The sequence below is a fragment of the Ailuropoda melanoleuca genome, chromosome 4 (assembly GCF_002007445.2).
Source record: "Ailuropoda melanoleuca isolate Jingjing chromosome 4, ASM200744v2, whole genome shotgun sequence".
NCBI classification, from domain to species: domain Eukaryota; kingdom Metazoa; phylum Chordata; class Mammalia; order Carnivora; family Ursidae; genus Ailuropoda; species Ailuropoda melanoleuca.
In genome coordinates, this window is record NC_048221.1 from 80,065,179 (window position 1) to 80,088,042 (window position 22,864).

Below are 22,864 nucleotides of genomic sequence, written 5' to 3' on the forward strand. Positions count from 1 at the left end.
CGTTAATGGGGTGAAAAAGAATCACCAAAGTTACCATTTCTCACAATTAGACTCTGCAATTGTCTGGTGAATGTAAGAGACTCTATTTAAAAATGTGATAAATAATATGTATGATTATCATTACTATCACGATCACAATTTACACTTTGTAAACTGCAAATCCTTTTTTCCTAGAAAATATTAAATATACTCTGCTTATGTGCCATACTCTAGTAATATATTCTGTAATTTCAGATCCTGTTGTTTATGATGAAAATATCACTAAAGAATCGATTAACTGGACACAGACATGTTGTTAAATATTAATAATTATTTTTTGACCCATTTATAGCTGGATTTAGAAATTTCAGAGATCTCCATGTGAAGGACAAACGAAGACTTGACATAGATCATTTCTTCTAAAGAGATACCTAAAGCTGAGGAAGTATCTATATATGTCTCCCCTCTTAAGAAGGATATGTTGCCAGAAATGAGCAATATTAATAGATAAACTGATGACTTCTTTATTAAGATCCTAATCCACATATAATTACTGTAATTTATTTTATAAAAAGTGAGCAATCCGAGGATTTATCTTATCCAGGGTTTTCTGGTGTGATTACAACCAAATCCTACTTTATTTTTTTTTTTAAAGATTTTAGTTATTTATTTATCTGACAGAGACAGCCAGTGAGAGAGGGAACACAAGCAGGGGGAGTGGGAGAGGAAGAAGCAGGCTCATAGCAGAGGAGCCTGATGTGGGGCTCGATCCCACAATGCCGGGATCACGCCCTGAGCTGAAAGCAGACGCTTAACCGCTGTGCCACCCAGGCGCCCCCCAAATCCTACTTTAAGAGAGTCAACTCAAAACTGAGAACTTGGTCATCTTACATTACCAAAATTACTGATTAACTTAATAGGTCTCTTCAGTTCAAGCTGATTGTTATTATACTTCTCTTGAATCATTAGTTTATCCTAGGAGACATTTATCACAAATTTCTACATTAAAACCCAAACTTTATATTAAGTCAAAAATATGAATGTCAAAATAATTCAATATCTAAAGCAAATCTTAAGAAAGCTTATGACTCAACAATAACCTTTGCTACTACTGAGTTAGAAAATGACGTGAGATTAAAGAAAAAAGGTGCCCAAAACAGAATATAATGTAAAGCTTGGCTGAGTGATCTAATAGGTGTTCTGGGATCCTAATTTTCCAGTTTTTTAAAAAATTTAATATCCTAATAACAGATGAGTGATATCATTTCCAGTCTCCTATTTTACATTAATTTCCCACAGGATCTTTTCTCTAGGCTCATAAAACCTATGGACATATGCCATTATTAAGAAGGGGAGTTCAGAATAAAACTGAAAGCTTCTTATTTTTAGCCCATTGTTCTTATAACTAAGTTTCAAAAATCGTCCCTTTACCTTTTGTATCCTTAACCAGAATATCTAATTTATGTTCTTAGAGGCAGCATATAGGTGGGTCTTGCCTTTTAATCTAATTTATTAATCTCTGCCTTTCAACCGAGATGTTTAGAACTTTTATATTTAATGTGATTACTGATCTCGTTTAAAACTGCCATTTTGCTATTTGTCCAATCTGTACTTTTGTTCCTCGTTTTATTGTGGGTTTTTTGTTTTTTTAACTTTTTATAATTCTATTTTATCTCCTTTGCTGGCATATTAGCTATACCTTTTTGTCATGCATTTTAGCAATTACTTCAGGCCTTCAACTCACATTTAACTTTCATAGTCTTCAAGTGATGTACCTCTTCACAGACAGTATTAAAAGTTAGCACAGTCTAATTTCAGTTTTATGGCAGCCTAATTTCCTGTTTATGGCAGGTAGCTAGTCTAATAGCTATGCCAAAATGGCTGGAAGTGGAAAAAAATGATGAAACTTTAAATCTCTGCCCCCTAGCCTTGAAATGCATATATATCAACCCGTACCCCAACTGGCTGAGTAGCTTCATGAAGCTGACTTTCTTTGCAACCTAGATACCACAGATTAATTAAATCTGGCACCAAATTTTATTTTTTGGGTAATCCTTCATGTTAACTAAGCAAAATTCTAGAATTTTTCCTGTAACAATATATGTTTCATGGTACAAATACCAAAAATGATGGTGTGGGCAAATGGGGAACAAAACCTTCTCCCTTTTTTGTATGAGAAATTCATCTTTGGTAACTGTGTCCTTAGAAACCTGAAAAAATTGGAATGCTCTGTGTTACCAGGCAAGATTGCATACAAGAAAAATGATCCAACTGGTAAATTATATTTAGACTACAAGAACTATAAATACCTAACAGGAAGCCATATCTTTAAACTTCCCTGAGTGCAGCAACTCTTAATACTAGTATATCCATAGTGGAGATCTTATATCTATGCCTTCAGAGTTTTTGTAAGAGATGACTACTATGGGGTATGAAGTCTCAAAGACGAATCTCACTGTCTTGTACCTGAACTGTCATCTGGTGGGAATATGACTTTCAGACAACTATAAGAAGAGGGACCCATGACAGAGCCCTGGTATATATTTGTATTTCCAACAGTGTTTTGAATCAAACGGTTCTTAATGTGGCTCACAGTAATCTTCTCAATCTGAATGTTTAGTTGATTGTAAAACAACTCCTGGTGGTACCACAGAGATGATAAAAGGGAGAAAAAAACCAGAACATGATTCTGCCTATCTACCATATACTAGCCCTAAAAATGGGCAAGCCCCTTTGATTGCAATTTTTATGTAAGGGAAAACAGACAGTTGCTCCTGCCTTGTTTATTTCACAGAATAATTCCAAATATCACAAGAAAGTGGAACTAGGGGAAAACCTCAAATTTATGAGATCATGCTTTCTTATACCACACACACTATTTCCCTCTACGTGGTATCCCCATACCCACATCTCTGCCTATCAAACTTTCACCTGGATTTTCAAAAGAAGTGTGTCAGAGTGAAGCGTCAATATCACATTGAGAGGTTTTCTAAAAAAGAGATAGTAAGACTATCTCTTCCCCATCCCATTCCACAATACTGATATGTCTCTAACTGCATGGGGGACATATGCACATGAAATAGAATTAAACAAATTACAGTGCATAAATAAAATATAGTTTGTCATAGACTAAATGACCAAGACCTGTTACTCTCAAATTTAAGAAAAAGCAAGAAATAGAATAATAATGGCGTTGCTTTTTTGTTTTCTTACTTTACACTTTTCTGACCAAATATTTGACAATGAAAATTCTTTCTAGGGAAATCACTTACTGTTTTAAGTTCTTGGCGCAACTGCTGATTATAATTCGTGGATTCTTCTAATCGAGCTTCTAAAGCAGCAATTTTTTCTTCTTTTATTTCAAGGGACTTCTTTAGAGTGGATTCTAATTTTGATTCCAAAAGTTTGTACCTACTATCCAAATACAAAAATAACATAGTTCATAATTAGAGGCAGATGTGAATGTCAATATTTTAGTTATCTTTTTGAATGGTGGGTTCATAAATATATTATTTGTAATTAAACATTTTTTACAGAAAGGACAGTGCATGAATATAGTTTGAGAGTCAGTCACAAACCAGGAATTATGATTAATTCTTATACCTGAGAACCTTGATAACTAAACCAAATAAAACCTAAGTACATATATGAGAAATTTTGTCATATTCTTTTACTGTAATTAATTTGCATATATGTTTTTTGCTCAACCAGTTTTTAAATTCATTGAGAACAGAGAACAAATCTCACCCATTTTGGTATTGGCTTGAGCAAACTGGCTTGAGACATTTTTAAAGCATTTAACGAATCTAACTTTGGATATGTTGAATGCGTGATGCCCGAGTTGCTTCTACACTGTCCAGACAGAGATGTCCACTAAGCGGGGAATAATGTGGCTATCAGGTAAGATAATGGATGGCAATGCATAGCATTCAGAATAAATGATTAAGAGGCCTAAGAACATAACTCTAGGAAACTATATTAAGAGAAGACATAGGAGGGTGGGGGACTGGGATAGGCCGGTGATGGGTATTAAGGAGGGCACATATTGCATGGTGCACTGGGTGTTATATGCAACCAATGAATAATCGAACTTTACATAAAAAACCAGGGATGTACTGTATGGTGACTAACATAATATAATAAAAAACATTTAAAAAAAAGAAAAGAGAAGACATAGGAAAAGAGCTGTTAGAAGAGAAAGACAAGAGAGACTGTTTAGCACTCTATTTGTAACTCTACCACTAAATTTATTTCGTTGCATTTTATCTATATATGCAAATCCGCAACTTAGACTATCTATTCCTTGATGGCAAGAATATCTTAATTGAATCTTAAAAGGGTCAGAGGGAATGACATCAATGAGAAAGACAAAAAGGTTAGACTAATAATTAGGGACACCATCTGAGATTAGAGGTAAAGACAGATGCAGATATAAATTCCAAGACAGAGGGGATGGAATTTATGTCTGTGAGCTTTTATTCTCTTCGTGACACTAAGGCTAACGTAATGCTTGAGAAAGAAGCTGGTTTAGTGGCTTAAGACACTTCTTTTCCTGATGTACCAAATTTGATCATGGTCTCAATCCCAGTTCTTAAAAAATTTAGTTCAATATATACCCTTAGCTCCATTTCTAAAGCTTTCATTATATACATAAATGTGTAGATTAATGAATGCATCACATCTTGCCTAGATTATTTTAATAGCTTCCTAACTGGCCTCTGTGCCTCCAATTTGCCCCTTTCCTTTTCTTTTTGTTTTAAGATTTATTTATTTGAGAGAGGGGGGAAGTAAGGGCAGAGGGAGAAAGAGAATCTCAAGCAGACTCCTCACTGACCTTGGAGCTGGATGCAGGGCTCTGAGATCATGACTTGAAACAAAATCAAGAGTCAGATACTTAATCAACTAAGCCACCCAGGCGCCCCTGCTCTTCTCCTAATCTGTCTTTCGCGTCACTCTTAAGAATTACTCAGCACATCTCTGTGCTTTATTTCCATGAAATTCCCTTCTCCACCATTTCCAACTAGCAAATTTCACTCATTCTTTAAGGTTCAGCTGAAGCATTATCATTTCTTTGATGCTTGATGATCAGCAGATGAAAAGAGCTCAATTAACATTGACAAGTTATTTGAACTAAAGTTTGGGAAGAGGTGGCAGATAATATGAAGGACCCATCTACAGTTGGGTTCTATAGGGTCAGTTAGGGTAGCAACATGGTATACTGTTTGTCCCCCCTCTACTAAATGTCTTACACATGATGAGTAATAAATCAGTATGAATAAATAAGTGATGCATATTTAGTATCTACATTAAGAGGTAGTCAAATCAACTGGCTCTTAACTATCTATTTAACCCAAAAATAGTTTCTCATGAAATAGTTGTATGATTAATCCAATTATGGTTGCTTGAATTCATTGCTATAATAAATGCCTCAAATTACTTTTTTTTTTTTTAAAGATTTTATTTATTTATTTGAGAGAGAGAGAGCACAAGCAGAAGAAGCTGCAGGTAGAGGGAGAAGCAGACTCCCCACTGAGCAGGGAGCCCGATGCAGGGCTCAATCTCAGGCCCCTGGGATCATGAACTGAGCTGAAGGCAGACGCTTAGCCTACTGAGCCACCCAGGCGCCCCTCAAATTACTTCTATTAGTTATTACAGAACTAACCTTTGACTATCAATTTTATTAACTTTGAATATTTTCAAAATTACATAAACAAAACCCATATAATCAGAATTAATTTTTCCTATATACATTTACTTAATATAGAATATAAATACTAGAACATTAATAGTGGGTAGACAAGAAGACAAAATTATATTACAAAAATTACAATGAATTAAAATCTAGTCTACATAAAACAATATTTTTAACAATACACAGTTCTAGTCTAGCTGGAGTCACATGGCTGACTGGATGCTAAACAGTAGACTACTTGGAAATCTGTCGAATAGACTATAATTACCATGGAAGAATAAAAATTTTTTTAAAGTATTTTATTTTTTTATTTTTATTATTTAAAAAGATTTTATTTATTTATTCGACAGAGACAGAGACAGCCAGTGAGAGAGGGAACACAAGCAGGGGGAGTGGGAGAGGAAGAAGCAGGCTCATAGCGGAGGAGCCTGATGTGGGGCTCGATCCCGCAATGCTGGGATCATGCCCTGAGCCGAAGGCAGATGCTTAACCGCTGTGCCACCCAGGCGCCCCTGGAAGAATAAAAATTTTTAAGCTTGTATTGATCATTCTCAAAATTAAAAGGTATATAATTTTTTATTCTGTTTGTCAAGCCTTATTTTTCCACATTATTTTTATACCTTAATTACCTCAGTATATTTTCCTTTGTTTCATGGTTCTCCTCCATCTCTCTTTAAGTCCACTTTTAGCACACAAAATAAATGAAAGAACTGAGGCATTTAAGCACACGATTCAAATAAAAAACTAATTTTGTATTTCGAGAGAGGGGTTTGTTTGTTTTCAATGTCTCATTCTACTTTGATAGGTAATTACAGCCTCTGGTGGTCTGCTACCTGGGTGGCATCCTCTTTTCCTATTACATAGCTATTTATACTAATATTTTAGCATTTTTTTCTTGTATCAATATTAGGTTGTATTTATCTGGGTTTTTACTTTTTTCTCTTATAGAACTTTCTCTATGGGAAGGAACCAGAAACAGAGTGAAATACATATATATTCTGTAGTTAGTACAGGAAAGAATGTTTGAGCAAAAAAATAATAATGCAACTGTTTGCCAAACAGACTTAATACTCACCTGTCATCAGTACTTTGCTCATCATGTAAGAGTCGCTCTTTATTTAATCCTATCTTCTCAAGCTCATGAGTTAATTTTTCAAGATCATTATTCATTTGTTGAGTCTTCAATTTTTCACTTACCAAATCCTTATTTTAAAAGGAATGCAAAACTCATGTAAAGTGTCATGACCATGAACATCTAACAAATTCAGCCAAGACTATAACTACCACTATCCAGGAATACATATAACTCAAACCAAGAAAACAGAAATGTTGTTGAGTTTTTCCTTCATCAATAAAAAGTAGTTAAGCAACAAAATAACCTAGTTCAAACAATGTGGTTTTCCTTTTTTGTTTTTTGCTAATATATCTTTTAACTTTTTGTGTTAAAAACTAAAAGGAAAAACTCTTTACTTGTGAACATTTTAGGTTTGAAAACTGTGAGAAAAAGGATACATATCCATTAACTTTTTAATAATGAGCTAGAACTTTAGTGCATATTTCTTCCTATGCAAATATGCTGGATATAACACTCTTCTTACACCACAAGCACCCCTCTGCCAGTGGAAAAGACCTAAGATACTGATCTGAAGAAAAAAGGAACATTTTTAGAAGTTCAGACCCAAGGAACCTGTCATTCATGACTGTAGGACTGCACAACAACAGAGAAAAAACCAAAAAATTAATAATGGGTCCCTCTCAATGTCTCTTTAGCAGAAGTGCAGACTTCCCAATAGGACTTTCTGCCAGAATGCTAAGAAATTTTTAACTCAACTTAAAGGGTTACCATGTATAGTATAGCATACGGATAGCAAAAAAGAGCCTTCTGATCTATACTATGTTTCACAGGACCTATAGCCAGTCTACTGAAAGTTCCACAATTCTCAACACACAGATCCAAGCAACTACCAATTGTTTAGTGGTATCTCTTAAGTTCAACCTGATTTGCATTCTCAGGCTTAGAGGTCAAACTTCATTGGGTTTTGGAGTCTGAAAGATCTGGACTTGATTCCAATAACCCAATTTTGCCATTTATTAGCTGTGTGATCCTTAGTAAGTTACTTAATGTCTCTAATGCTTTTTAATCTAATGGAAATAGTATCTATAGAGGATAAGTTGTAAAAGTTATAGAAATATACATAATTACAACTTATGAAGCCCTTATAGCCCAGTACTTGGCACATAGTTAGCATTCTATAAATAGTAGCTGTCATGCTTCCTACTGTACGTTAGCATTTAGTAACAGTCTTGATCAAATATTTTAATATTATTTTGAAACAAAATACAAAATTATAATGTAATAAGTGAGATACCACATGGAAATCTTATTACTACAATATCTTAAAAAATAAAATTTACGTGTACTTCTTGGTGTAACAAAAGTAGGAAACTTAGAAACTGTTTCTAGATGTAATTCCAAATTTCTACTTTGAACCATAAACAAATGATGCAAATTTCTGATGGGTCCCAATAAAACTTAACAAAGCCCTAAATTAAAAATATAAAAAATATTTGCCTTAAATTTAGGCAACTATATTTACCTCTCGTAATGTAACCAAAGTTTTTATATCAATAGTTGCTCTTTTCACAAGTTCCTTATTTTCTTTCTCTAATTCTTTCAGACGAATGCAGGATTCTTTATAAATACTGATCTCTTTGAAAAGAGTTTTGTTTTCCTTTTCTAAATTTCCAATTTTCACATTATTTTCTTCTAATGTGGTATCTTTTATTTCTGCTTGTTGTCGGAGTCTTTTATTTTCCTTCTCTAGTTGTTTCTTATCCTTTTCCAGTTGAGAAGTCTCTTGCTCTAATGATTTATTTTCTTTTTCTAGCTGTTCTAGTCTTTTGCTAGATATTTTTAACTCTTCTAGGTTTTTCTGCAATGTTTGATTTTCCACCTCTAAGTCTTGTAGCTCACTCTCTAATTGTTGAATCTTTTTATTGCTGTTTTCTAGAGCTTTCTGTAGCCTTTGATTTTCTGTATCTAAACCCTGGTAGCTAACTTCTAAGCGTTCTGTCTTCTTGAAAGATGCTTTCATGAGTTCCAAACCTTTCTTAAGTTGCTCTTTTTCACTTTCCAGTTCTTTATTTTCTAGTTGTAGCTGAGCCATTTTCATGCTTGCACACTTCAAAGATTCCACATTCCTCCTCAGTTCTAAGTTTTCCTCATCTAGTTGGGAATTCTCTTTTTCTAGGGATTCTAACTGAAAAGTAAGGTTTTTAAAGCTATCCAATGTTTTTTTTAATTTCCTATTTTCTCTTTCTAGCTCTGAATTTTCTTGTTCTAAGGCCTCAACTTTTTCACAAGTAATTTTTAAATTGGTTATCTTTTTCTGTAACAATTCGTTTTCTTTCTCAAGATGATGCAACTCATTTTCAAGTTCTTCTGCTCGTTCTCCTTTTTCTTTATAATGTTCCAATTCTTTTCTAATTTGTCTTTTTTCAAACTCAATCTTGCTTAGCTTGCTACTTGTTTCTTTGATAGATTCATGGAGAATTTTATTTTCTTTTTCAATATCTTTCACCCTTGCTTCAGCACTTATCTGGGAGCGCTGCCTTAAGGAAGACACAGTTTGATTCAGATGTTCATTTTCCTGTTCCAATATTTTAATCTGATTACAAAGAACAGAGGAGAAAATTAAAAACTTAACTGAGCATAAACTAAATATTTTAAATTACAGTTTTTCCTTTCCAAAAACTAAAAGGGAAATCAGAACATAAAAGAGTACCAATGTATCTATCTTACTTTTAATTCTGACAAATATTTACTGAGGGACCCCTGTGTACATGTACTGCCAGGTCATTAAAGTTCTTTCTTTAGGGAGTTTATAATGTAAAGAAATGGTTAGGAGAGATGTATTTAATATTAATCAAAGTGATCTCCAGGTTATTCATAGTTACATGTTTCAAATTTAAACAAGAATACAGGTGAAATGTACACACATATCTCTTTATGAATATTAGTTTTAATTTTCTTTAAATAAATTTGCAATGCATATACACAGTGGGTTCTTAATAAATATTGCTATATCTATATGTATATATGTGGGTGTGTATTCATTCCCCTAAGAATTCTAATTTGGAAACATCAAAATAACAAAATCCTCTGGTACACTTGAAAACTAATCCATCCAATTTACATCATGGTCTAATTTTATGGTTCTCAAAAGTCAGTGTGTTAAATAATTCCCTGAGAACCTTGTAAAAATACAGATGCATGCTTAACTCCAGAATTTTTATTCTGTAGTTCTACAGAAACCTATATTTTTACAGGTAGCCTGAGGACTATATCTGGATAATATAAAACAAATCATTTTACTTCTAAAAAAATAACAGAGACTTTAAAATAGCAAGTCACTCAATATATCCAGTTCTCAGTTTCCTAAAGCATAACATGAGAATGACCAATAAACACTGGAAAGCAAATGAGAATGCATCTTAGAGGTTGCTGCCACATCTCCTTCTTAAACAGGGTTGGAGTAAGCTGCATTTCTCCCCAACTCCACTCACGAAATTTATAATCTTCAGTCCTATTCCACAGACACATGAAAGCACAGGTACTGTAAAATTTTATACCAGATAATTATAAAGCCCACTGGCTATTTAAAAAATTCTCAGCTTTCTCTTCACCTTTCCTAAAATAGATAGGATAGAAAATGAAGTAAAACCATAGTTGCTCTAAAATTTAAGCAATTCTAAAATATTTCCCTTTCATGTTATATGAACATTTTTGTTTGCCTAAACTTTAAAACAACTTTTGTTAATGCATTTCAAAGTATATGCTTAATAGGAAATTTATGAACCTGTCTCTCTGAATTTTCTCTAAGTGTTTCAATTGTTTTTTCAAGTTGAGCTTTCTCCTTCATTAGATCCTTGCTTAAATTTTGACAATTCTGAAGACTTTGCTTTTCTTGAATAATCTCATTTTCAAGAATTTCAACCTAGAGAAAATTAAATTAAAAAACAATGTATCATTAAATACTTTACAACAGTGGAAACATGTCAAAACAAAAGATAATTTTCAAATAAAAAATTAAATACAGTTTTAATACTCAAATGGTGAAATTTAAGAACTGAATGGAGAAATTCAAGTAATATTCCATGCTACTTTTAGCACCTGTATAAAATATGCAGACATGACTTTCTTAACCTGTGCATCTTTAAAGGGTACATTTCTACTTATAAACAAAAAGATAAATCCAAATGAATATATGGTAATTATGTGCTATATGAAGACTGTACAAATCTTACTGAAAGACTCTTTTGGCTTGAGGAGATTTATAAAATTTTAATTACAGTCAAGTAATTTCAGTCAAGAAGGAAGAAGAGAATATAAAAAGCATGAATGAAAGATAAATAGTGATTTAAGTTTAATGAGAAAACAGAAAGGGATTAGGTTTAAAATAAAAAGGAAAGAGGGAGAAAAAAGGAGAATACTACTAGAGAAAAAAGGGCTGAACAGAACTCCAGCAAATGTTTAGTCTAGGTTTAAATGTATTTTCAGTTACACATTTTAAAGATATGATCAAGTATGTGGTTCACAAGGATAAAACAGCAAATTCCAGTTTAAATTATGCCAACTTGATTTTCCCATTATTATACAACATATTCAAAGCAGGTTATAAAAGAAAATAAAGATTTAGTTACACAAAATATTCCATTTCAAGTTTAAATATTAATTAAATCCTTATGTCAACAGTGAAGAAATCTAAAAATTTGAATAGTCCTACATAAAGCAAGTTGAATTTTCCTATTTTATTATCAATGGAAGATAACCATATACAGAACACCATCTTCCAGTAATATCTCAAAAGCATCAAGTCACAAATCTTATCCAGTTACTCAAATTAACATAAATATGTTCAGGAGGCTTTTATTTATTAATTATGAATCCAGTTCTCCCATTAAAGATTGAAACATATTGGTAACAGTTATTAATTAAACTCATTTGTTGTTTTACATCAATGGAATTCAAGCGAAATATTCAGTTTACAAAAGCACCTTTCATACAATGAATTTATTAAAAAAACTACTAGAATCACTAAAAATTTATTAGAATTCAAAGCTAATTTTATTTTATTTTTAAAGATTTTATTTATTTATTCAACAGAGATAGAGACAGCGAGAGAGAGAACACAAGCAGTGGGAGAAGAAGGCGGCGGCTCATAGCGGAGGAGCCTGACGTGGGGCTCGATCCCATAACGCTGGGATCACTCCCTGAGCCGAAGGCAGACGCTTAACCGCTGTGCCACCCAGGTGCCCCCAAAGCTAATTTTAAAGTCAAATTATAATTTCCAGACCCAGTTATAATGATAACCAAAATAAAACTGTTTCAAGTTCTAAACGGCCACTCCTACTTTTATATGACATTGATTGTTAAATGCTTATTAAGATTATTTGGTTAATGGATTAAAGATGATGGAAAGATGTTTTAAAAGAGTAAAAATCTGGCAAAATAATCAAGGAGTCTATTTGCATTATCTAAGGCAGTGGTTCTCAAGGCATGGTTCCAAAAAACCAGGAAGACCATCACTTTGGAATTTCTTAGAAATGAGAAATTCTTTACCCCTAGCCCAGACCTACCAAATCAGAAACTCTGGGCATGGGACTCAGCGATCTGTGTTTTAACAAGTCCTGAAGGTGACTCTGATGCATTCTATAATTCAAAAACCACTGGTCTAAAGGTTAGGGAGATTTTCATAAATGATTCTAGAAATCCAGCACCTAAAGAAAAAACTAGACATGGCTGACTAGATACAGAAATGAAAAGGAATACATAAGGACAAATGTATAAGAATATTTATTATAGTATTGTTCACTGTGACCAAGACCCAGAAACAAAAGTGAAAGCACATATTGGGGAGCAGATGTGATGGGAGTATTCATGATAAAAATATCATGTATGTTGTCATAATACAATTCTATTTATCTACAATATGTGTATGTGTGTGTGCAGAAAGATACTCAAAAATAAATTACTTGGGCTATTGCACAACTGGAATATTTCTGTTGAACCAAAACATAGTTAAAATTCAGGTTTCACAGTGCCTAAATTGTGGTCCTTAAATACTATTTTCCACTAAAAGGAACAAGGGCTTTCTGGAGAAATGGCTATCTCCAGATCTGGGGCAGGAAATGTTTAAGAGAAGCCTACTATGGCAAAAGCACAAAGGTTCACATCAGGTGCTAAGGCTGTGTCACAGGGATTCAGAAAGCAGCTTAGAGAGGTAGGATGTAAGAAAATCAAATGCAGTAGACTGAAACACTTCAAATATTTTTAAATCCATGAGTTCATAAAGACACTAAAACAAAAAAATCACTCATTAATTATCTCAAGGATATGAGAGAACCAATTAATTACCAGGAAACTGGTAAATAAAGGGAAAGAATCAAACATTCATCTTGCTTTTTCCAATGAGAGTTCCTCATCAGGATTTTGCAACCTCTGTTGAATTAAGGGATCCAAGCAAACATTTTTCATGACAACTAACATGACAAAAAGAAAGACAACTAGACATGTACCTCCTGACTGAAACAGACTCCTTATGAATATTCTTACTAAAACCTCAATTGAACCAGATTAAGCCTACAGATAAAATAAGACCTACTGGGAACAAAAGAACTTGCAAAATGACACAAAAAGGATGCAGTAAGCAAAATCTAGATTGTGGGAAAACTAGATTAAACCCCCTGGTTTCTTTAACAGAAAAATTACTAGATAAAAAGAGTAAACCTTACACTAAAAAAGACAACAGACATCAGTTGATTGAGCATATTGATCTTATTCTAATTCAGACTTGAAGAAAATGCAAAAAAAAAAAAAATCCCAATAGATTTGGAGAAACTGAAATGCTAAGTGTGATAATGTCACTGTTTTTGATTTTTAAAAAATTCCTTACTTTTAAGAGATATATAATGAGATATTTATTGGTGAAATGATACCATGTCTAGGCTTTACTTCAAAATCATCTAGTGGTTGTGGGGAGAGCAAACAAGGGTAGAAATAAGATTGGCTATAAGTCAATAATTGTTGAAGATGAATGAGTATAGAAGTTCATTCACCTTACATTTATGTATGTTAGAAAATTTCCGTAAGTTAAAATAATTAGAGTACATTAAAAACTGGAAAATATACGTTCAACCACAGGGCTATTTATACTTTTACATACATTCTTTAACTTACATTAAACATTAGTTTTTATTTACCTTTTTACTTAGTCTTTGATTTTCTTTTTCAATTTTTAGGATTTTGGAAGTGTTGCCTTCTGCGGAATCCATAGTACTCCGAAGTTCTTCTACAGTTTTTGTCAGACTCTGGTTTTCCATCTCCAATTTCAATAACCTGCTTGATGTTAACTCATTCACCTCATGGCCCAAGGATTTTTGTGGTGCTATAATAATGAAAAATACTGTCATTGGTAAAAATATATTTACTCATTATTATTTAAAATAGTGAGTGTAAATGTATATCATCTGGTCCTTAACTTCATAAAAAATTTATAGTTATACAAGATTGACAAATGAAAAAAAAAAGATAAAAGATGGGTAAATCTTGAATTTTTAATGCACCCATAAGCATTCTAGAGAAAAGAAAGCGCAAAATTTAGACTGAACGGATAAGAGTTTCAGTTCCAGTTCCATGAGAAACTACTTGACAATGCCCAAGCCAGTTTAACCTCAGTGAATCTTAGGATACGTGTACAAAACATAGTTATTGTTCTGTGTGTCTCACTGAGCTATCGTGTGATTCACATAAGTATATAGCTAGCCTATGCTGCATCTTCAAAAATTAAAGGAAGACAGTCTAAGGGGGGAAAAAATCCTAATTTCCTAATCCTCATTCTGAGGAAGGCAAGACAGTATACACTGGTCACCTTGAAAAAGTCTTTCTCTAAATGAAGAATCATTGCTAAACTTGAGTATAAAAAGCAACATGAATACCATTTTGCTAAAAAATTGTATTTCTAAGTAGATTTTAGCATAATTACATTTTTAAAAATAAGTCAGTTTCTAGTTCTGTATATGATACAAATAAAAAATAATTATTTTTAATAACCTTATAGCAGATTCATTAGATATTTTGATGATATAAAAATTAGGATTTAAAGTGAATTATGACACCTAGATTCATTTTGAAACCCTAGATTTCAGGAAGGGAAATGGAGAAGTATAGGAAGGCATTCTAGGTCTATCTATCTTTGTGTATGTTTGAAATTCTCCATCATTAAGTAGAGAAACACACAAACACACACACATACACAAAACAATATATTCCCAACAAGCATATAAGCATGCATTCTTTTCAAAAATAGGTATGGTAACATATCCCCCAGACTGTAAGTAAAGAAAGCTTCAATTCTTATTTCTAACTTTTGTTTTAGTTAGCATATTATTCTTCAATTGGAAGCTGGTATCATTGATAGTCAATGACTTTTTAAATTCCACTAGTTGTCCAAGTCTTCAGTAAAACTTTACTTCATGATCTGTAGTCATGCATTTCAATTAAACAAGATTAGACTACAATACTCAATATACCTTAGTAATACTTTCAATACTATGACTGTGTTTCAAAGATGTTTCAGGTCAGACTATAAATAATTAAAAAGGATGCTTACAACACATTTTTTTAAAGTAATCTCTATGAGGCAACATGGGGTTTGAACTGAAGACCCCGAGAACAAGAGCTGCATGGTCTACTGACTGAGCCAGCCAGGTGCCCCCTTACCACACATTTTTAACAACATGGGAGGCTGCCTACATTATAATCTTAGGTGAAAAAAAGAACCTACATTGTATATATACATTGATCTGATGATGTTTAAAATATCTATTTGTGTGTAGAAACATTTGGTGTTTAAACATTTGTGTGTCTAAAATATCTATTTGTGTGTAGAAACATTTTGGAAGCAAATTTTTTGAAATGTAAAAAATGATTGCAGAAATTTATTAGTGACTTTCATTTCTTTACATTTTCCCACATTTTACGAATCTTCTAGAAAGCAATTCCCTTGTATAGTTAAAAAAAACAACAACACACCACATTAAAACAAGTATTTAGGTCTAGGATCCTAAAACGAATTGCAGAACAACTGTAATGATGATGATGATGATGATGATGATGATGATGACAAAAATAATAATAATAAGCACTCAGATACCTACCATTTACCAGGTATTCTACTAATGGCTTCATAAGTAGTAATGAATTCAATCCTTGCAATATCCCTACAAGGCACCTACTATTATATTGTTCCCACATAACAGATGAAGAAACTCTTAACTGTGTAACTTTAACTAGTAGGAGAAAACAATTAAGTCTGTTTTCTTTATAACTTATTTCACAAAAAATACAATAAAAAAGTTCCACAAATACTTTAAGTAACACATCCCAGCAAGCTCACTGGCTGAATATCAACACTTACTGTGTAGTGAATTTACAATGGGGTCCCAGAATTTGGAATTAGGTTATCATGTATAAAATTAGGAAAGCCTAATGATAATAAATATGAGGATCCACTTGTAGAAGTAATTATCCTGCTGGGGCGCCTGGGTGGCACAGTGGTTAAGCATCTGCCTTCGGCTCAGGGCGTGATCCCGGCGTTATGGGATCGAGCCCCACATCAGGCTCCTCCGCTATGAGCCTGCTTCTTCCTCTCCTACTCCCCCTGCTTGTGTTCCCTGTCTCGCTGGCTGTCTCTCCCTCTGTCAAATAAATAAGTAAAATCTTCAAAAAAAAAAGAAGTAATTATCCTGTAAACATCAGACTATAAGCTCTCTCAAACCTATGTCTACTTCACCACTATATCCTCAGGGCCTGGTATAATATTTTACACATTGGAGATGCTTAATAAACATCTGGAAGGAAGGAAAACAGGTGAAATAATCTAACACTGGGTAACTGAGGAATTATGGAACTAATCTCATGCAAATAAATGTGACATGGGCATAATTTCTATAAAGTAAACCAGTATTAACATACTCAAAGCTATGACCCAAATAAGGAAAAAAGCCAAAAGTTAAAAATTTATCTGGTGGTCTTTCATTATCTCTAGGGTAAAATTGGGCTGGACTGATTGGTAGGTATAGTGCTAAAATGAAGTACATATATCGATGAAAGTAACCATGAAGATCCTTAACTTGCTTTACATTGGCTACATACTCGCCTAAGAATCTTCCACTATGTTATGACTTCCTCTTTAAGTTTGTCTATAGTTAAAGAATAGGTTGACCAGCTAATATGACTTTTCTATTGAGTAGATGACCTTCTTTCCTAAAATAAATAAACTGGTAATCCCAGCTTCCTGTGATACTAATATAAAACAGTGCCTAAATGATTGATCAAATCTGTTACTACGCTTGTAAAGTTGAGTTGGAAGACGTGCAAAGATAAGGACCAGACCCAGGAACATAGAAATGAACATATTATTTGTGAAATCGTACCTAGGGAGATATCTGGCCTCCTAGGTATCTCCAGCAGGGGAAAATAAAGAATTGTAAAAAAACATAAAAAAACGTAAGCATAAATACAACTTCATGAATTTATTTACTCATTTAAATAAAAAAATATTGGGAATACCTTCAGAAAGTTCGCTAGTTCTGGATATTTGTTCCAACTCCCAGCCAAGATGTAATGATTCATCCATACTTTGTTTCTGTGCCATTTCCAAGGTCATATTTTCTTCCATTAATTCTTCAATCTTTTTTCTATCCATATCACGTTCCTTTTTTATTGTCAGGGAGCAGGAAGAGAAATGAAAGCTGTCAAACAGTGCAATTTCAAGCTAAATATTCTATTATAACTTTTATTTATCAGAAACTGAGTAAAATGAGGGTAAATTCTGAGTTCCTTAAAATTTTCAGTTTGAAGGAGATAATAAGTTATAATTATTCATACTGGTCACTATATTAATCAGGTGTCTGATATTCTTTTTTTTTAAGATTTTATTTTTAAGTAATCTCTACACCCAACATGGGGCTCAAGTCACAACCCCAAGATCAAGAGTCACTGACTGAGCATGCCAGGCACCCCTGTCTGATGTCCTTTTAAAGTGATCCTTGGGGACAATGAAAACTCTTCTTCATGTATTTCAATATATATAGTAAATGATTTCTGACCCAATGCTAAATTTTAGCAAACAGTTTTCTAAATTTTTTTTAAAAGTTTTTATTTATTTATAAGAGACAGAGTAGGAGTGGGAGAAGGGGCAGAGGGACAGGGAGATGGAGAAATAGTCTCCCTGCTAAGCAGGGAGCCTGATGTGGGGCTCGATCCCAGGACCTGGGGATCATGACCTTAACCGACTGAGCCACCGAGGCAACCCTAATGAACAGTTTTATTTCTGTATTTTATTTAAAAAAAATTTTTTTTTTAGATTTTATTTATTTGTCAGAGAGAGAGAGAGAGAATGAGCACAAGCAGGGGGAGTGGCAAGCAGAGGGAGAAGTCTCCCTGCCAAGCAAGGAGCCCCATCCCAGGACCCTGGGATCATGACCTGAGCCGAAGGCAGATGCTTAATGGACTGAGCCACCCAGGCATCCCTATTTATATATTTTAAAGGCATATTTACACAATAGCTTATTAGGGTTTTTTCAAAGCAGAAGACAAAATTAATAATTAATACCACTCGGTAACAAAAGCAGAAATTTATACTAACCTGTTTTTATAAAGAATTGGAAGCATCTAATTTATTTAGCCACTTCTCTGTTAAAGCCACAGGAGCTAGTCATCATTGTCATTATACGGAAATCAGATGAATCTGAGAGATTCCCTAAGAGGCCATGCAACTGTTAAACATTACATTACTTACCATTTCCATATCATGCAGTTTAGCCTTTAGTTGTAAATTCTCTTTTTCTAATTCATGTAATTTATCAGAACGAGCTCTAGTTCCTTCTAATTGATCTTCCAACATGGTTTTTGTTTCTAATAAAACTTGATTGTCTTCTTTTAATTCCTATAAAAATTTCAAATAGGTTTTATCATAAATATGTTAATATCTGTTAATTTTTCAAAGCTCTGAAACAAAAAGTCTGTATTGTAAAATAAGACATTAAGCTGTCTTTATCAAAAGTTCTTCATGCAGGAGTAAAAGCTACTGAATAACAACAGATAACAGTTGATGTTTTCCTGGTTTCATTTTTTTCCCTCAGAATTTAAGTTATTATGCAAACATAATACTCAGTACTTATGCTAGGATGAGTAACACTACTATAATTTCACATAAAACTGTCAGGGTATATTTAAATTTCTTAGTCACAAGGATAATGAATTAAGAATAAGTAGTTTTTCTGATATTTAAGACACAAATCTCCACAGAATCAGGGCTAATTCTTATTTCTGCTGAAGTAGATTTAAAGATTTCTCTCTACTTAAACTATAACTTGAAAGTGAGGTGTTGGGTTTCTGAGTGAAATACCAATACTTGACCTAAGACTCACATAGATCATAAACTGAGGCTCCTATCAATAAATATTTTATATCAGCATCTTGAGAAAATGCTTAAAATCCATACATATGTTTTGAAGACATGTGTTCACAAATCTGTCTTGCTAAACTACATGTCTGTGGTTTATAAACTATAAAGTCAAACTATAAATTTGACTTTATAAATTATAAAGTCAAAAGAAAGTATATTAAAGAAAGTATATTAAAACAGTGGCATTTAGAAGGATCTCTTAACAGTGCCATGCATATACCAGTTAAATAAATGGCAAAGAATTAATAAGCACCTTGTCTTTGCTATCTACTGGGTCTATTTTCTGGCAACTTTCAGGCTAAAATATTCTAACTACTTTTTCTTATAATGTTTTCACTTCTTGACTTTGTATACTCCTTCCTTTTTATCACCATACTGAAACTGATAAAACTCTCCTCTGCTTGCAGAAATGAAGAAATTAACTGAGAAAGAAAAACGGAACGTAGAAGCAAGGATTGTCAAATTCTTGCTGTCAAACTGAACTTCACGTAACACTGAACTGCAACTATTAAGTAAGAAAAGCTGTCTTTTCCACACACACACACACACACACACACACACACACACACACAAAATTGGGAACAGGGAGAGTGCCTTCATTAATCCTAGTTTAGTATTCTGAGTTTACCAATGATCAGAAACATGCTTTAGTTTCACTTCTAGAAACAAGTTTGAAATTAGTAGAAGTATGTATTTTGACAATGAGGGAAAGACTTCACGTCTTCCTTACCTATCAAGCTAAATAAAAGAATGAAAGAAGAACTCCAAACAGTTCAATAAAATTAATAATGTCCAAAGATCCCTTTTTACAAGTATAAGCAATATGCTGATTGACCATAAAATAAGCACCAAAAGTATTTATAATTTGTTCAACATTTCAAAAGTTGCTTATTATGTGCATTTTGAAAAACCTAACTTCTAAACAAAATAATTGTGAATAGCTTAAATTATGCAACATACCTCAACTCTTGCCTTATAAAATTCAATATCATGTAGTCTTTCTTTGTATCTGCTGACTTCACTTTCAAGCTTATCCACTCTGATTGCTTTTTCTCGAAGTGCATCTAACTCATCTCGGTACATTCTAGCAGAACGAGCATCCGAAAGCAAATTCATGTTCTAAATATGAATAAATATTAGTATTTTAAATATTATTTTCTATTTTCAAACTGATAATATCTGGTTGCACAACTCAATGAATTTTCTAAAAAACCCCCAATGAACTGTATGCTTTAAAAGTGTGAATTTCAAAGTATGTAAACTATACCTCAAAAATGGAGATATAGGAAAGCTACTGATGATGGCTGGTACTGATGACTGCTATACCTCAGCCAGGGGCTGCTCTGCCACCCTGGGCAACTTCACCAAGGCAACTTCTGAGGCCATTCCCAAGACCTACAGCTATCTCACCCCTGACCTCTGGAAAAAGACCGTGTTCACCAAGTCTCCCTATCAGGAATTCTCTGACCATTCTGTAAAGACCCACACCAGAGTCTCTGGGCAGAGGACCCAGGCTCCAGCTGTGGCTGCCACATACGAAAAACATTAAGTGAGTTAAAGCCTGTTAAAAAAATAAAAAAATAGGGGCGCCTGGGTGGCACAGCAGTTAAGCGTTTGCCTTCGGCTCAGGGCGTGATCCCGGCGTTATGGGTTCGAGCCCCACATCAGGCTCCTCTGCTATGAGCCTGCTTCTTCCTCTCCCACTCCCCCTGTTTGTGTTCCCTCTCTCGCTGGCTGTCTCTATCTCTGTCAAATAAATAAATAAAATCTTAAAAAATAAATAAATAAATAAAAATAAAAATAAAAAAATAAAACAGGGAGATATATGAAGAGTTTTTTTTTAAAATCAAGAACACAAATTATTTTAAAATATGTTCATATGCAAATACAAACATGCTTACATACAAATTTTTAAATAATGATCACTACTTAGGAATGTAAAAACTACTCAGGATATTTTAAAATAAGCTCACCTCTAGCTAACATAACCATTTGAAATTAATTTAAGGTACAAAAGTTAACTTTAAAATACAGGGTAATGAAACCACAGAAGAGGCAAACTGTATTACTAAAGTTGATCATTAGTTACTTTAGAGAAATTATGTTTCTATCCAGATGTGTTGTAACATACCAAAATCCTGCTGAGTTTTTCTAAACTTCCAAATGAATATTAGTTGCACGTGATTAGTGCTTACCTTAATAACATTTTAGACAAATATCAAAAATTCAATCTTTAAAAGCTCTCTTGTAATCCTTTAGAACAATTTATCAAAGTATGACCCAGGGACATCTGTGCGTCCCTGAAACCCTTTCAGGGAGTTCATGAGGTCAAAACCATTTTCATAATAACACTAAAACATTATTTGTCTTTTTCATTCTCATTTCTCATGAGGGTGCAGTGGAGTTTTCCAGGGCTACATGGCATGTGATATCTTAATAGTCTGAATGCAGAAACAGATATGAGAACTTAGTAGTCATCAAGCCAGGAATTAAAGAGATTTGCAAAAATGATTTTAAAAAAAGAGATTTGCAAAAATGTAGAAGAGTAGGATTCTTCCAAGTTTTTTTTCAAAACAATGGTTATAAGCATATAATTTTTATGTTAACATGGAATGGGTTGAGTATTATTTTTAAATAAACATTTTTTAAATGCTAAATTTTAATTTCAAATACAGAAAATACCAGTAGATATAATCCACATTAAATAATCCTCATTAATTTTTAATAGTACAAAGAGCCTTGAGACCAAAAAGCTTGAGAATCACCACCGTTTCACAGGGAGCACACATACAAAAAACCATGCTACCAAGAAGAACCAAAATAGCAGTCACTGCATATCTAGAAATGAAGATTATGATTCCCAGTCTCATTCATCTGGAAAGGTCCCAGTTTAGGATTCTGCAAGTGGAGTAATCCCTGAATTTAAAATAGCGAGTTAGGGAAAGTAAGGAGAAGAAATAATTGTCTAGCTTTACCACAATCCTTACCATTTATGGGTAAAAGGAGACTTCATGCCTACCTCCAAATAAAAATGAAACTACAAACATTAAAAGAAGTGAATTCTTAAACAATCTTGGTTCAAGATGAAAAAAAACCCACAAAGCTTTAGTAAAATAAAAGTAACTTTGAAAAGGTAAAAAATTTTGATCTTACTTAGGAAAGAGTAAAAAATTAAAAAGCATTCTGTTATCTGAAGTTAACATAGAGCGCTATCAGAGACCAGAGACTTAGGGAGATACACATAAAGCAAAACAGTTTACAGTAGAGCTGTTCAGCTTTCCAGCCCACGGAAGCCAAATACATGAAAAGAGAAACTTGAACTACCCTTTGAATTCTAGGGAAGTCTGAATAGCACTGATACAGAAAAAAGAAAGTCCAAAGATTTTGATTTCCAGGGCTCTGGCATTTTTGAACAGAAAAACAATGAAAAAGACACCTTTAAAACTCAGTAACCTCATAAAACATTAAGGTAAAGGTTATAAATTTTAAGCACAAAAATCAATTTCCAATTACTTACTGGTCCCATATAATAAAAGTTCAGGTACCAACCTCTTGTTGTAGCCTTTTTAGTTCTATTTCCATTTGCTCAAGTTCCTGTTTACAGTCTAACAACTGTTCAGTCTTTTCCTCCCTTAAATGAAAAAATTATTTATTAAATAAT

At 33.3% G+C, this 22,864-nt stretch overlaps 1 protein-coding gene across 10 annotated transcripts in view; it reads right to left on the reverse strand.

Annotated features, from left to right (window-relative positions):
• CCDC88A (coiled-coil domain containing 88A) overlaps positions 1-22,864 on the reverse strand; it is a 122,027-nt gene that overhangs the window by 32,697 nt on the left and 66,466 nt on the right. For 8 of the 10 annotated variants that reach the window (XM_011237779.3, XM_011237761.3, XM_034659152.1 and 5 more), the window contains 9 exons: positions 22,753-22,834; positions 20,164-20,322; positions 18,535-18,681; positions 17,304-17,448; positions 13,934-14,118; positions 10,531-10,668; positions 8,269-9,339; positions 6,747-6,874; positions 3,252-3,393 (listed from right to left, as the gene is read on the reverse strand). In XM_011237779.3, the coding sequence (XP_011236081.1) occupies positions 3,252-3,393; positions 6,747-6,874; positions 8,269-9,339; positions 10,531-10,668; positions 13,934-14,118; positions 17,304-17,448; positions 18,535-18,681; positions 20,164-20,322; positions 22,753-22,834 (2,197 nt within the window). The remainder of the gene's footprint in view (positions 1-3,251; positions 3,394-6,746; positions 6,875-8,268; positions 9,340-10,530; positions 10,669-13,933; positions 14,119-17,303; positions 17,449-18,534; positions 18,682-20,163; positions 20,323-22,752; positions 22,835-22,864) is intronic. The other 2 variants (XM_034659155.1, XM_034659149.1) reach the window with 1 other exon arrangement.